Here is a 15,308-nt window from a genome sequence, read left to right on the forward strand (position 1 = left end):
GCAATTAAGAGGCTTTTACCACTTGATCATTTTATTTAATATTGCGTTCAATATACGTTGAAAGTATTGATTGTACATTGCAGATATCTGAAACAGACCGATAATTATGAGCAGCTTTACCAAGGTCCATTTTCGATAAACGATTGCAATCTTAATCTTCCACCCTATCTTGAGAAAAACCTAATCAAATAAGTAATTCATGAGCTGGTTTGTTCTTATTGGTGAATTCGTGCGATGGAAAAAAAAACTATTGGGATTGTTAATTGAAAGCGGAGGTAAAAGACGCTGTCTATTCGGACGATTTTCCTTTGAACAGCGATGGTTTGCTATTATTACAGTCAATTGCAACCAACGAAAGTGGAGCCATGGACAGATAGTTTTATCACAAAACTACATTCACCCTTTGGACCAACTAGAATTGCATTATCAGGTCAGGTCAGAGGTTACGGGTGTGTGATAAAAACTTACAAAATCCTATTCCCAAATATAATTACGGTGTACTATATTATTAAGAACAGTACAGAAACTTGACAATAAATATTATTTCATTTCTTCATTAAAAGTGTCGGCATAACTATAACTAGCATTCTCTGATGTAGTGGAAGGTAAGACTTTATCAGACACAAATTAACTTGTTAAGCACGTGTTGTTAATCACAAACACTAGTACAAAATTCTTGATTATACGACGGAGGCATTTAATTGACGTTGCCATCGGCATAGCGGCCCCACCATGCAATAATGAGAATGTGGAAATCATTACTTGACAAGAAGCTATAAAAGTTATGATATATTGAATAAAAAAATATATTTATTATATGAATAGAAAAGGTACAAATAATGATTGCCAAAGATTCTCCAGATGAGGTATATGGAAACGGTATCGAAAGATTTGTTGAGATCCAGAAAAACTCAATATATCCGGAGCTATTGTCCAGATAGAATTATTTTGTATGTTCTTGGTTGTAAATTACACGTGTAATCTTTTGTGTCCTAATAAATGAAACACACGCATCAGACCTTATATTGAAAAGGTTAGGCAAGTGCAACCAAGGTACCCACTTTTCACCATATGTGATTCCTTCTATATAGGGCACAAATTTCAGAGTACAGGCAGATACTGAACAGAAAAACCTAATATCGTAATACTTCAACACCAGCGAGGTAGTTTAATTTGTATCTAGATAGTGTAAAATATAATTTATGTTCATTTGGAGAAGTTACCTTCAGCATTTTTTAAGTTTAAACTTACAAAAAAAAAAAATTGATACAAATATTAATGAAATTATTTTATGATATGGAAATTAAATTGATTTAACTACGTTATGCGTTGTAATAAAACTTTCTTTGGATGTATTAAATACCTTTTTTTTCTATTAGTTGCTCTAGAAATATAGTCCACAATTGACGGAGCAATCGGTGAACACAAAATAAAAAAAAAACATATAGTTGAACATAGAAACTCTTTTTTTCAACACTAACTGGTCTCAATGAATTACATTCGTTTATTTTTTTTTCTTGTCGAGGCCGTTAATAGTTTGTCCTATACCTGTTTTTCTCCTGTAGACTGTGGCTTTTGTGCATTGTTGTTTATCTAGGAGGCTACTGACATTTATGTCGATCATAATTAGTTTTCAAGTGGTCAAGAGTGTACATATTTTTTATTAAAATTAATATTCGTGTTTCAAAAATGTTTTTCTTATCTTTGTTGTATCTTTTATTGATACTATTTGTGTTGATTATTGCTATGAGTGTGTTCTTTAGACTGACTCCCGAAGGAAGAATGATTAGCAAGATTCCCGCTGATCGGGGAACTCCGATATTTCACAATACTTTTGATATTGTTTTGAATCCTGGTACGTTCTTTAAAGTATTAAAATATGCCTACTTATTATGTGGAAATAATTGCCTAATATCGTTATTTATTTACCATGGAAAATGTATTTACAAAAACGTTTTGCGCATTTAGTCATTGAACAACAGTTTGATGTAATTTTACAAATATTTAATCATAGAAAAAATAAAAAAAAAATACAAATTATTTATTTTACACACAAAATGGCTTTATTGAGTTTAACAAGAGAAATCGAAGTTTCAAATCCTGTATACGAAGAAACGCGAGAAAAAAAAAATTAACAACATTTTTTTCTGTTATTTCTGGCACCCAATATTGAAGCTTTTGTAGAGATTAAGACCACACCGCTTTTATTTATTAATACATAACCATTTTATTCTCTTACAGAACAGTTATTTATATACTTAAGAAAGCTGTACAGGAAATTCAATGGTATATATGCGATGCGAGGATTTGGTTATAGAAACGTGAACATTTTCGATCCAAAGGATGTTGAGGTACAAATCTTTAAAATAATGATATATACTAGTTTTTTTTGTTCTAGGCTTTGTTTTGTATATATTTTTTAACACAGCAAAGTGATCCCGTTACACCTGATGGTGAGTGGAGTGGGGTCCGATGTCGACTGACAAGAAATGATTACCCCTCGACAGTCGACACAATTATGCCGGCCTGTTGGAACTGGATATACACAAGCTGATCCCAGACAACACACTTATGTGAGCCACTGTGGCGGGTTTTAACATTTTGTGTACTGAGGTCGCTATTCGGGCGGATATAAAATATATCCAACCACCAGCGAAGCCAGTTTATAAGCTAGGTTACTTCTTAATTTTTTTCATTGTAACCAACTTAGATGTCAAATACATTGCGTGATCACTTCAGCCATTCCAATGCTACCTATTACTCCATAACTTTATTAAAATTCGTCTTGCGAAGTTTCTAGTCTATCTCCATTAAGCCTCTAATTAAGCTCCGAAATCTTATGCATTACTCCTCTACAACTTATTTTTTTTACGTTATTTATAATTTGCTTGTTTATATTTTAAACCCTTGCTTAATTATAAGGACTTGTTTCACTACTTCTGAGTGAATGCTACTTGTCATATAAATGTATAAACCAACCAAATATAAAAGTCACACTCTAATCTATGCTCCCAAATAAATGATAATAAAATGAGTACTATCTTCATTAGCTGTATAATACGATATCTGTCAAATAAAATTAACTTGATATTTGTATAATAGGCCCTAAATTTCCTATTAATAATTTTAATTTTAATAAGATGGGATATTTATTTACAATTACTAGTATTAATTATTTGTTTTACACACATGCGATGGCTTTATTGAGTTTGAAACGAGAAATTGCAGTCTCTTTGTATGAAGAAACGCAACCATAATAATTGGACAATATTTTTTTCTGTTATTTCTTACCAGAAATATTTGGGTATATTGGGTACCCCCAATACTGAAACTTTTGTAAAGGTTTGGACCACACTGCTTTTTTATTTATATATATCACTATACTTGCAGAAAATACTCTCAGTAACACGATATAACGACAAGCGGTTACCATACGGATTCCTGTCGCCTTGGCTTGGAACTGGGCTGCTGCTGAGCAATGGTATGTTGGTCCTAATATTTTATTTTGACTTATTTATATGTATAAATATTATCAAACAAATTCCCCTTTTCTATCTGTATGTTATCGATTTTTGCAAAATCTACTGAACGGATTTTTATGAAATTTGGTATGAAGATAGTTTAATATATTAGGAATATTATAGGCTACTTTCTATCACGGGAAAATATTAGCTTATCACATTGATACAGATATTGTTGAAGCAATCTTGCATTTGTGACTCACTTATTAGCGTATACAAAATTACATTATACAATAATCGAAAAAAAAAGACAGCCAATAAAACAGAGATCCTGTTGTACCTAATGACTTCGAATTTTAGTACATATTCTTCAAATTTAGTGGCATAATAAGTATAAGCGGGTATTATACAAGAAATTTGGGCTTAAGATTCTTACAATAGGTTGTCTAGAATTTAAATTAGATTTGGAGTTATCAATTCACGATGGAAACGTTTATGTAAATTTTTTAGATCATTGACTTACCACTTGACAGAGTTCCTATACAGTGTAATGTGTGTATTATTATATAATATGCTAGAAGCAGCGTAGACCGCGTACATGGAGTAATCTCCAAGGTTCCGGATTCGAATACCGGGTTGGGAAGAAGTATATTGCGTTCTTCTGCTCGCGTCGGCTACAGCCCGAAGTCTGGAATTTGTGCCTGATAAGTATTATGGTATTGTGGTTGCACCTCTGCTTACCCTTTCGGTGATAAAGGCGTGATGTCTGTGCAGTGCAGTCGAGGGACGCAATATTTCTTATCCAAATAACGCACTGGTATCAACACTGATTTATTAAAAGTATAAGAGTGGCTTTATGAAAATATGTTTAAATATTTTTTTGGGTTACCTAATAATATAATTAATTTTAGGAAATCTTGCAAAGTTATAAAAAAAATATAAATAAAGGAAGGGTCTTTTACAAGTTTTCACAATTAAAATCCAGTAAAAATAAAAGTAAATGCACAGTCCGCGATCCAACCCGTATAAAACTGAGATACCTAAGTGCTTAATTGAAATTAGATATGCCAAAAAAAACATTGCACATAGTTCTTTTTTAATTCAGCGCAGTCAATTTTATTGGAATTGATTACACCGATCAACAAATAAAAAAAATGTACGTGGAGTTTACTTAATATATTCTTATTGTATAAGCTAAAATATTATAAAAAGTGCGATTGGACATCGAAAATTTTCTTTTGAAAAAGTTATAACGCCTTTGCATACTCCTTCGGGGATAAATGCGTGATATTGTGTGTGTGTATAAATTAATAATATTTGAAAATTGTATATAATACTATTTTAGCCGATTTAAATATGTGCTGAGTACTAACTACTAAACAACACATGCGCAGTAGAAATAACAACTGTGCAGCGAGGAATCGCGGTAGACTGAACTCGCCATCTCACTCGCACCCACCCATGTATATACTGCCTCGCGCTCGCTCCTACAGCCACCCTACATGCTTGTTTGCCAAGGGGTTGGAACTATCAAAAACGTCTGGTTAACGAGGAAACATCATTTACTTATTACCCAAGTACTATATATAAAAATCAGCTTTTATACTATAACGTAAATAAAATTATAATTTCATGAACATTAAGGGTGTCTGGCAAGGGATTGCCACTATGTTAAGTGTTTGTCAATGAATAACGTGATTTTTAATAATTTTCTGAAGGTAGTACCAAAAAATCTCACTTTATTATTTGACGAAACTAGATCGGTATTTTACACACCTTTAGTACCGTGTACCTGCCAAAGCCACTGTAACCCAAACTTCATAATGGCCCATCGTTCTTACCTGTGTTTGCTAGCATGCGCTGACAAACTTTCAACTTTTATAAAATAACGAAGGTCTAAGGTTCACGGGCTCTTGCTCTATTTCCGTCGGGTCAGCTAGTTCCTTGTATGTAACAACATGTGACGAGATGTCAATTCAGTTTTCCCTGAGACTTGATGAGCTTCACTTCTCGGTGTCATAAAATGCGTACCACTGCTGATCGTGGCTTACAGGAGATGTAATGGTGAATGTTGGGCGAGAAAGTCTCTAATAATGTATCAACCTGTACAAAACGGCTCCGAGAGGTTGTAGGCGAGACGTTGAATCGTACTGCTATATTTGCAGCAATATTATTTAAGTAACAGATAAAAAATATTATTTAGGCACAGATTCAAACATTTGCTAAGCCCATCAAGCTTACTTCAATCTGGCTGTTAAAAGTCTAGAAAAAGAATGGGTTCCACATGTGTCGTGTAAATATATATTGGATGATGAGTTTATGTTCCTTTTATGATTTTTCCTGCTATTACTTAGCAATCCTACTTCCTACTAATATTTCAAATGCGAAATTTTGTGAGGATGGATGTATGTATGTTCCTGTTTTACGAAAAAACTACTGAACGAATTTGGGTGAAACTTTACAGTAATATTGGTTATACATCAGAATAACACATAGGCTATATTTTATAATGATTTTATGTAATTTGGTCATAATATAACGATACATATCAAATAAGTCGAAAAAAAATGCTATCTTGGCGTACGCTGCCTAAACCGTTGGACTTAGACAAAGATGACAATAGTAGGATTGTTTTTCTTAAATAGTTTTAAATAAAAGTCCAGGACAGCATTTATCTACCATTTATGTGGAAGCTACTATGACCAACATAGTGAGCCATAAATATAATTAAATTGGATACTTTTTTTACAATACACATTATAGAATATTTATCAACCTCTTATCAAAATAAATACATTTATCGCTTTAAGTATTTGAAGATACACTTTGTCTGTTGCACTTAGTATGTTGGCTGAATAGTTTAAAAGTTATCACGATATATGAAGTTTAGTATGGAGATAGTTGACCTTGGGAAGGTTATAGGCTACTTTCTATCCCGGGAAAATATGTTGGGAACTTATATCATACAGAGGACTTTCATCCAGGAAAACTCATTCACGCGGGCGAAGCCGCGAGCAAAAGCTAGTGATTCATAAATTTAAGCATAATAAGGAAGTTTCTTCGGAATAACAAGGGGAATGCTTCCATCAAGACAATGAAATTTGACGCTACCAAGCCCCATACATTGAAAGCATGATGGGGTGTTTATATTTGAGGGCTGATACCTATCAAAGGTGAAACTTGTCCAAACTGTTCAATTTTAAACATTTAGACTATTTTTAAGACAAATGAAACCATAAATATTCGTAATTTTTTAATGACTGCCTCGATGGCGTAGTTGTACGCATGGACGGTACGGCAGCGCTCTGAGGTCCTGGGTTCGTATCCCGGGTCGGGCAAAGTGATATTTGGATTTTTCTGCTCAGTACCAGCCTGGAGTCTGGAATTTGTGTCCGATATGGCGACAGGCTCGCCCCCTATCACACCATGGGACGGAACACACTTGGTGAAAAGTGGGTGCCCTGGTTGCGCCTCTGCATACTCAAATGGGGATGATGTCTGAGTGTTATCTTTTAATAAATAATTTCAAGGAACTAGTGTTTTTTCAGTTAGTTAGTTTTTTGCATTTTTCCCCCACACAATCAAATATAAAACTATTTCTTATTGTAGCTGTAAAAGCAATGACAATAAGGTATACGTATCCCATGACAAAAATTCTGTACACCGGTGTTATAAGACACTAATAATGCTTTATTATCAGCACGACATACAAGTTTGAGGAAGTCATAAAAACTGATATAATTGCGGTGTTACGATTAAATCTGATAATGTTATTCTTTATTGTTACCTACATATTGTTTTGCCAACACAACAATTTGTCCAACTTATAGAAGTTCAAAATATGATGGCAGGCATGAACAAAATGTCTATATCGACACATCAAAGGTAATCTGGTTACATATTTTAGGTGAAAAATGGCACGAGCGAAGAAAAATGCTGACGCCAGCTTTCCATTTCAAGATACTGAAGAAGTTCTTTATGATTATCAATGAACAGACGGAAGAACTTGTAAAAGCGATTCAAGAAGAAGTGCAGAAGGAAAAAACACCCGTGATGCCTTTAGTAGCAAAATCCACGCTTCGTGTTATATGTGGTATGTTTCATTACTAATATAGTTCCCTCATGACAAGCCATCCGAGATCTATTACAGCGATGTTATTGCTGTCTCTAGGCAGAATTGTGTAACAATGTTGCCTTCCAGTTGTAACAACATTGTGACCAATGTGATCATTGAGCATTACTAGATTTAATATCTTATAATGATCCGTGCGGGAGTGTCAGGAAATGCTTAGTAATTTAATATTCTGATGATACTGCCGTGAAGGGCATTTATAACGCATCACTTAATCAGCTAGAATCTAAGAACTTTCCTACAAGGAGAATCGCAAATCAAATGAGTATTTAGGATACTAAAAATAACCAACTTTCTTTGCAAATAATATTCATTTTCAGAAACCTCAATGGGCACATCTATGCAGGAAGACATTCAGTTAGTGACTAATAAATACTTCAACGCCATACATAAGCTAGGAAAGTGTCTCATATACAGAATCAGCAGGATTTGGATTTATGACGAACCGATATTCAAGCTAACTAAATGCTATAGAATTCAGAAAGCAGCTTTGACTGATCTGCATAAATTCACCAAACAGATAATCAGGGAAAGGAGAAAGTTTAGAAAAGAGAACAAGATCACGGCGTTTGATGACGATGATGACGTGTACGGTAAGAAGAGTCGAATGGCGATGCTGGATCTACTGCTGGACCAGGAGACGGTGGGGAACATCGACGAGGAAGGCATCCGGGAGGAGGTCGATACATTCATGTTTGAGGTAAACCCTAATTTAAATACAAAGCACCTTACTTTGATTGGTATTTTAAATTTAGTAGTTAGGCAAACGTTTTTGTTAATATTCTAAACATGGAGCTTGGGATAGAATTTTCTAGAGAAGTCGATGAGAGGAAGGAAATTATTAGTAGAGGCTTTCCTGCCCTCACACCCACTACTACTACTCTTGTAAGCCAGGATCTGCAGTGGTACGTAGTTTATGACACAGAGCGGTAAAGCTTGGCGAGTCTGAGGGAACAGTATTGTCTTAATCTTGCACCGAAATTATTTAAATAGAAAGATGAGGAGTAGGATATATTAATTGACGTTATTGGTAGAAAAGAAGAGAATTGTGACCTTGATGACGTGGTGCAATTGCGCAGCACGAATACCGCTCTGAAGCCTCGAGTTCGAATTCCAGATCGTACAAAGTGATATTGGGTTTTATGCACATTAATAGCCCGGAGTCCGAAATTTGTGCGATATGGCGATAAATGTGATGTGATGAGATAAATGTGAGAGATCCTAATGAACACGTTTTACAATGTTGTTTACAACTGCGAAGTAAATTAACACTGCAAAGTTTTTCCTTTAATGCCAATAGCGTATAATTTTCATTGTAATATCCCCTTAATTATTTTACAGTCATTCGCGAGGTTTATAATTGGCATGACATAATAGCTATTAAAACTGATTCCTTGGTGTACAGCGCGATACGACATCCGTGTTTGTCGGGTTCAATTTCCGTGTCAGGTAAAATATTAGGGATTTCGATTAACCCGAAGTGTGAAATTGTAGAAAATTACAACCCCTTATTACCTTTTAAAAATAAGGAGGGGGGGATATAATCAAAAAAAAATACGTATATTTGTTTTAATTATAATATGTACTTATCTATGTTGCTTATCTGTTATATATCATATTTTTCTATACAAGCGACCCGACTTTGCACGGGTATCTCTAATTAGGTATCTACAGCCAGCTGCCGATGATGAAAATTGGCAAAAAGTAAAAAAAAATTGTATATCTTATCGCTACCCAACTTGACATAATCATCCGCTGCACTAAATTGAAGATAAAAAAATCCATTAAAACCGCTCCAGCCGACTTTGCAGTTCACACACATACATACGCACATTTATTTATAGATATAAATGTATGTATATTATGTGTATGTATATATATTCTCTTCGGTTATCCTTTCCCGAAAATAATCTATATATAAGAACCTTTTTCCTTTTTTTTATTTAGGCTATCAGCTATTTAAGAAATAAAATATTCTTAAAAAAATTCTACCTTCAAAAAACCTTCTAAAAACTTCAACCTTGCGCCCACAATTTGTGCAAGAGTGCACCTTAGGGACGCCCTCGCACGAGACGGGATAGGTAGATATTATGCGAATGCTACCCATCCACACTCTTGTTTTATTTATTTGGTCACTACATCTATTTCAAGATGGATGTGATTAAACTGAATACGATTCCTGCATTGTATTTCATAAATTTTATGAATTTATAAAAATGTAAAAAGGAGGCATCATAAAAAAGAAGAGATTCTAAATGATGATAATACATCAGAACATGACAAATAAAACGCTACGCGTGCGCGTGGGCCGGCGAGAGTGTGGTTGGCTTGCTCACCTCGCTCCTCGCGTCCGTTCAACAAACCGATACCTAATGGAAAGCGCGCGGCTAAGCGAGGGACGACGAGACGAAGCAAGGACTCAATCCACACTCACACTTGCGTTGCCTCGCCTTGCCTTTTGGAGAGTATGGATCTGGGTTCAGCTAGTATTAAGGGCATGTAAACGTGAAGTATTTCGTACTAACTGATCCGACAGACGTTCTCCCGTCTTAACTATGATTTTGCAGCGTGCATTATCGCTGACAGTTATTTCAAATAATTTACAGTTATATAAAATTAATATTTTCGTTAAGTTTTCTTAAATTTTTTAATTTTCCGCGCAATTTTTTGAATTTTTCTCTTTCATAATAAGCTTCTCCTGACAATAACAAACACAACAAAAAATAAAAATTGTGAAATCGGTCCAGCCGTTCACGCGTAATGGCGTGACCAACGGAAATAGGGATTCGTTTTCATAGATAGATAAAACATAAAGTAAACCGACTTTTGATTGCAGGGTCATGACACTACGGCGACCGCTCTGTGCTTCATGATCATGAGGATAGCCAACGAACCCGTGGTCCAGGTAGGTTATATTAATTTCATCTGTAACAGGAAGAGTTAAGAATTTTAGGATAATCCCGTAATCATCCCAAATCTCCCAAAAATATGTGTTTCATAATGATTTTTTATGTTTACGCGAATGTTAGTCATTAAAACTATTTTGCGGAATTTATCTAAATATTATATTTTATTCAGTGTAGATCGGACCACCAACAGCTAAAATTTTAAAACAATTGTATAATAGTAAACTGTAGGTAGATATTGTAACTGCCTTTTCGGATGACCAACACCTCTATGCACCCCGTGACCACGAATCCGCAGTCTTCGAAACGTCGGGAGAAAATTATAATATAAAAACCGCAAAATAGTTTCATTTTAATATGTATGTCATACAAAATTCCATTGAAGACATTATATTTGTAGTCCGTGTTACTCTTACAGAATCTGATATATGAAGAGGTACAGCGTGTTATAGGAGGAACTCAACAGAGCCTCACAATGGAACAGCTCGGGGACATGAAGTACTTGGAGTGTTGCATCAAGGAGTCCTTACGGCTTTATCCCAGCGTGCCTTACATAGCTAGAGTTATACACGAAAATATTGAATTAAGTAAGCTCATTCCTTTGTTAAAGATTGGTCCTTTTTATTATTTTATGCTTGCAAATATTGTCTGATCTGTAATTAAATACAATAAGAGTTGACCAAAATACCGTCCTAATTTTGGCATAGTATATTTAAATCTTAGTATAAATAAAGATGATGGCGATGCTCTAGTTGGGAGTGAAACGAATGTCCGAAGGTTAAAAACTCATGGGCATATACCTCAGACTTTTCTAAAGTTATGAGTGTATTCTTTGCTTTAACCATTGCGAGGAAACCTGCACGAACATACCTTCCAAATTCATAATAACAATTTGGAAGGTATGTAAAGTGTGTCAACCTGCACTAGGCTAGCGTGGCGAACTAAGGCCTAATCCCTATCAGTAGAGAGAGCCAATGCCCAACAATGGGACTTTAAATTATACAGAGCTGATATTATTATCACTCAAGAAACTGATCATCATATGTCAACCATTTTATGTCTACCTTTTTTTCCATCTCAGGTGGTTACACAATACCGAAGTCTACTGAGGTCAATATCCACATATTCGACATCCATCGTCGTGAAGATATTTACCCTGAGCCTGAGAAATTCATCCCAGAGAGGTTCTCGCCAGAGAACACCGTCAAACGGAATCCATACACCTACATACCATTCAGTGCGGGACCTAGAAATTGTATAGGTTAGTAGTTATCTAAAGTAGGAAGCTAGATTCTGATATCATACTTGGATAGTATTAGGTAAAAGAAAAGTTTTCATTTATTTCATTCAGGCTCTCTGAAGTACTGAACAAACGCATACACGCCATTATCTCCGAAGGGGTAGGCAAAGGTGTAACTAGGGCACCCACCTTTCGTTATGTCTGTTCCGTTTCATGTTGATATGAATGAGCCTTTCGCCATATTCGTCACAGATTCGACTTCTTGTTGATTCTGATCAGAAAAACCCAGTAACACTTTGGTTCGACCCGAAGTTTAAACCCAGGACCTTAGAGCGGACCACGCAGGGAATATAACTACGCCATGGGGGCAGTCACTGATGCCAAAGTACTATCCTGAATTGGGAAATAGAAACTTCGGATACAACGTCTTATGCATACTTGAGAGGTTTTTGCTTGATTCAACTCCATTATCATCAGAATAAAATGTCAATTAGGCGGAACAATTTTCTTTTACCAAGGTTCTTGTGGTAATTGAGTCGAGTTTTCCTAGCCAATGCGTGCAGGAATTGCCTGAACATTGCGTTTAAACGAGTCGACTCGTTATATCTTTTTTATTAATCGCAAGTGCAAAAATGTTTTTATACTCGTAAATCAGCTTGTTTTTTTTGCAAAAAAATAATTTGAAATTACTCTAACGAATACTGCTAAAAATACTATAAGGAAAAACATTGAAATAATGTACTAAAGGTAATTAAAAAATACCTCATGTTCTTGGCTCATTAATGTTTGAGTCCTTATTGTCACGATTATTTTCTTTATTTTATATGAGTATGGCAAATTTATCTCACTGCCCCCTGATGGTAAGTAGAAAAGCGTCCAAATGGAGTATCAACTGACGAGAGATACCTAATTATATAGTCCTGAAAGGTCGACACAATTATGTCGGCCTGTTTCAATTCGGACATACATAGGCTGATCTCGGAACGCGTTACGTGGGCCACTATGGGGGATGTATACCATGGCGATTGCTATCCGGACGGATACAAATATTCTACCAGCATGGTCACCATTAACCCGTTTTTTTTAGGTCAAAAATTTGCGATGTTGGAACTGAAGTCGGTGATGGCAGGCATTATCCGAAGATTCAAGATCGAGCCGGTCACCAGGCCAGAAGAGATCAAGTTCGTTGTAGATCTAGTGCTGCGGTCTGCAAACCCCATCTACGTGCGATTTGTAGAGAGAAAAAAATGTCTAGATGCTTAAGAATTATAAAAATATTTATGGTTTGATGTGTAAATAACTTAATTATATCCATAAAGTGGCTGACTTAACATACCTGCCTTTTATAACTCATAAACTGCATTGTCACTATTTGATAAAAATAGTAACATATCTTTATAAATAGAACCCTTAACCAATTCGAAATGTGTGGTGTAATTTTAGCAAAAAGTACTTTTCAGTCTTTAATTGCAATTCGCTACTACCTTATTTTAGAGGCGAAATTGCAAATTGCTAACAAATAAGGTGGCAGGCGTAACCATAAAATTCTTAGAGACAGTTATATTTAGAATGTTACGACATACTATATAAAGACTTGACAATTTGTTTGTAAAACAAGCGTGAAGGGTATTTATTACATTGATGGGAGATAAGAATAAGGAAATGAGTCAAACCTACAAAGAATGCTTGCAGTATATTATTTATATAATAGTCTGGTGGCCGTATGTAGCGAAATTTCAATTCCACAGCAAAGGATCGACTTAACCAGCAAGGAGCAAAGTTTAGCAATCAGAGAGGTTTCATGCAGGGTGATCCATTTCACCGAAGCTTGTCACGGCAGTGTTAGAAAGCATATTCAGAAAAAGACTGGGAAGATTTTGGAATGGAACGTATCTAAACCACCTAAGATTCGCTAACGACATTTTTATATTTGCTTGAAGATCAAACATACTACAAGCAATGTTACAGCAATTAGATAAGGAAAGAAGAAAACAGGTATATCCATGAATCTAGTGAAATCAAAAGGAATGACGAATGCAATAAAAGAAAACATAAAAGTATAGCAAGATGTTATCGAATATGTTGATGTATATATCTATGTCAATTAGCATGAAAGATTAATATTCATAACAAATTATTAAAAGAACAAGTAACACTTGGAAATGCGAAATAGTTAACTACAAAACGATACCAATGTCAGTGAAAAGCAAACTGTAAACGTGCATTCTCCGTGCCTAACTTATAGGTGTCGGACTTGGTCCGCTACGAGCAAACCATTCAAAACTTATAGTTTGCCAATGCAATATGAAGCGGAGCATGCCGCACGTAAGGTTAAGGACAGATTAAAGACGACATAAATAAACAAACCAACAAAAGCGGAAGCGATGATTTACTAAAAATAAAAAGCTTAAACGGAATTGGACCGGTCATGTGATGATAACAAATAAGGTAAAATGGAGTAAAGATATAATTAAATGATATCCTCGGAGTTGTAAAAGACATACTCTACTCTAAAAGACTGCCACGGTGGCGTAGTTGTAGTGCATGCGTGATACGGCAGCGCTCTGACGTCTTGGGATCGAATCCTGGGTCGAGCAAAGTGATATTTGGATTTTTTTTCAGTATCAGCCCGGAGTCCGGAATTTGTGCCCGATATGGCGATAAGCTCGCCCCCAATCACATCATGGGACGGAACACACTTGGCGAAAAGTGGGTGCCTTAGTTGCGTCTCTGTATACCCATGATATTTGTGTGTTTTTTGTAAAAGACAAGAGGGACGACAAATTAGAAGATGGGAAGATTACCTACCAAAAGAAAGCAGAAGAACTCGTGACAGACATAAGTGGAAAAAACTAGAGGAGGCCTATGTCGAAGGACAACCAGACCAACAAACAGGTTGCTGAAGTTGTTTGTGTGTCAAATTATATATAAATACAATGTAAATTAAATCTGTACTATATTTGGTCAATGAATATTATTAATATAAACCGTCAAAATATTTTAATTGACATCATATTTTAGTATAAAATAGGTGTTGCTCGCAGCTTTGCCCGCGCGAAAATATTTTCCTGATATAGGGAAATTTATCCACGAAGACTAATGGAGTAAAGGGACGTTACAGGGACTGATGTAAACTTGAACCTCGACGCTATTCATCGTAGTGTGCGTGTACACTCATGCCGCTCACACACACTGTAAGCGGTTAGGGAAAGTAGTGTGGCGCGTCTTAGTGTTTGAAATTATCTATAGAAAGTCCCTTAATCACTACAGATACTCATAGCGCCACTATTTACTATAACACCATGGTCGTCTCCTTAAAAACCAGATTCGATTATTTCCTGTGAGAGCAAATTACCGGTTAGTAAGTAAAATGTATGCTATGTTGTATGTTAATCTAGGACATTCTGACGGTGTTTACAAATGTCCAATAAATCCGTTCAATTATTATTACTTTTAATAAGTAATAATATGATAAAAAATCTGTTTCTTAGTGACACATGATAAATAGCGGCATACGCAATGCGTAGGCTTAGCATAGAACGGGGCGCTGTGATTGACTAATATTTCGC

The 15,308-nt window shown here is 35.4% G+C and overlaps 1 protein-coding gene across 1 annotated transcript; it reads left to right on the top strand.

Moving 5' to 3' along the window:
* The first annotated feature begins 1,460 nt into the window (after positions 1 to 1,460).
* Positions 1,461 to 13,074, top strand: LOC115440637 (cytochrome P450 4C1). Its single transcript, XM_030165029.2, has 9 exons — positions 1,461 to 1,855; positions 2,242 to 2,351; positions 3,391 to 3,481; positions 7,369 to 7,554; positions 7,914 to 8,293; positions 10,430 to 10,498; positions 10,918 to 11,086; positions 11,581 to 11,760; positions 12,827 to 13,074. Exons 1-9 carry the CDS (start codon positions 1,690 to 1,692, stop codon positions 13,000 to 13,002), a joined length of 1,527 nt encoding a protein of 508 aa, XP_030020889.1. The 5' UTR covers positions 1,461 to 1,689; the 3' UTR covers positions 13,003 to 13,074.
* The last annotated feature ends 2,234 nt before the right edge of the window (positions 13,075 to 15,308 follow it).

Source organism: Manduca sexta, chromosome 24 (genome assembly GCF_014839805.1).
Source record: "Manduca sexta isolate Smith_Timp_Sample1 chromosome 24, JHU_Msex_v1.0, whole genome shotgun sequence".
Lineage (NCBI taxonomy): Eukaryota > Metazoa > Arthropoda > Insecta > Lepidoptera > Sphingidae > Manduca > Manduca sexta.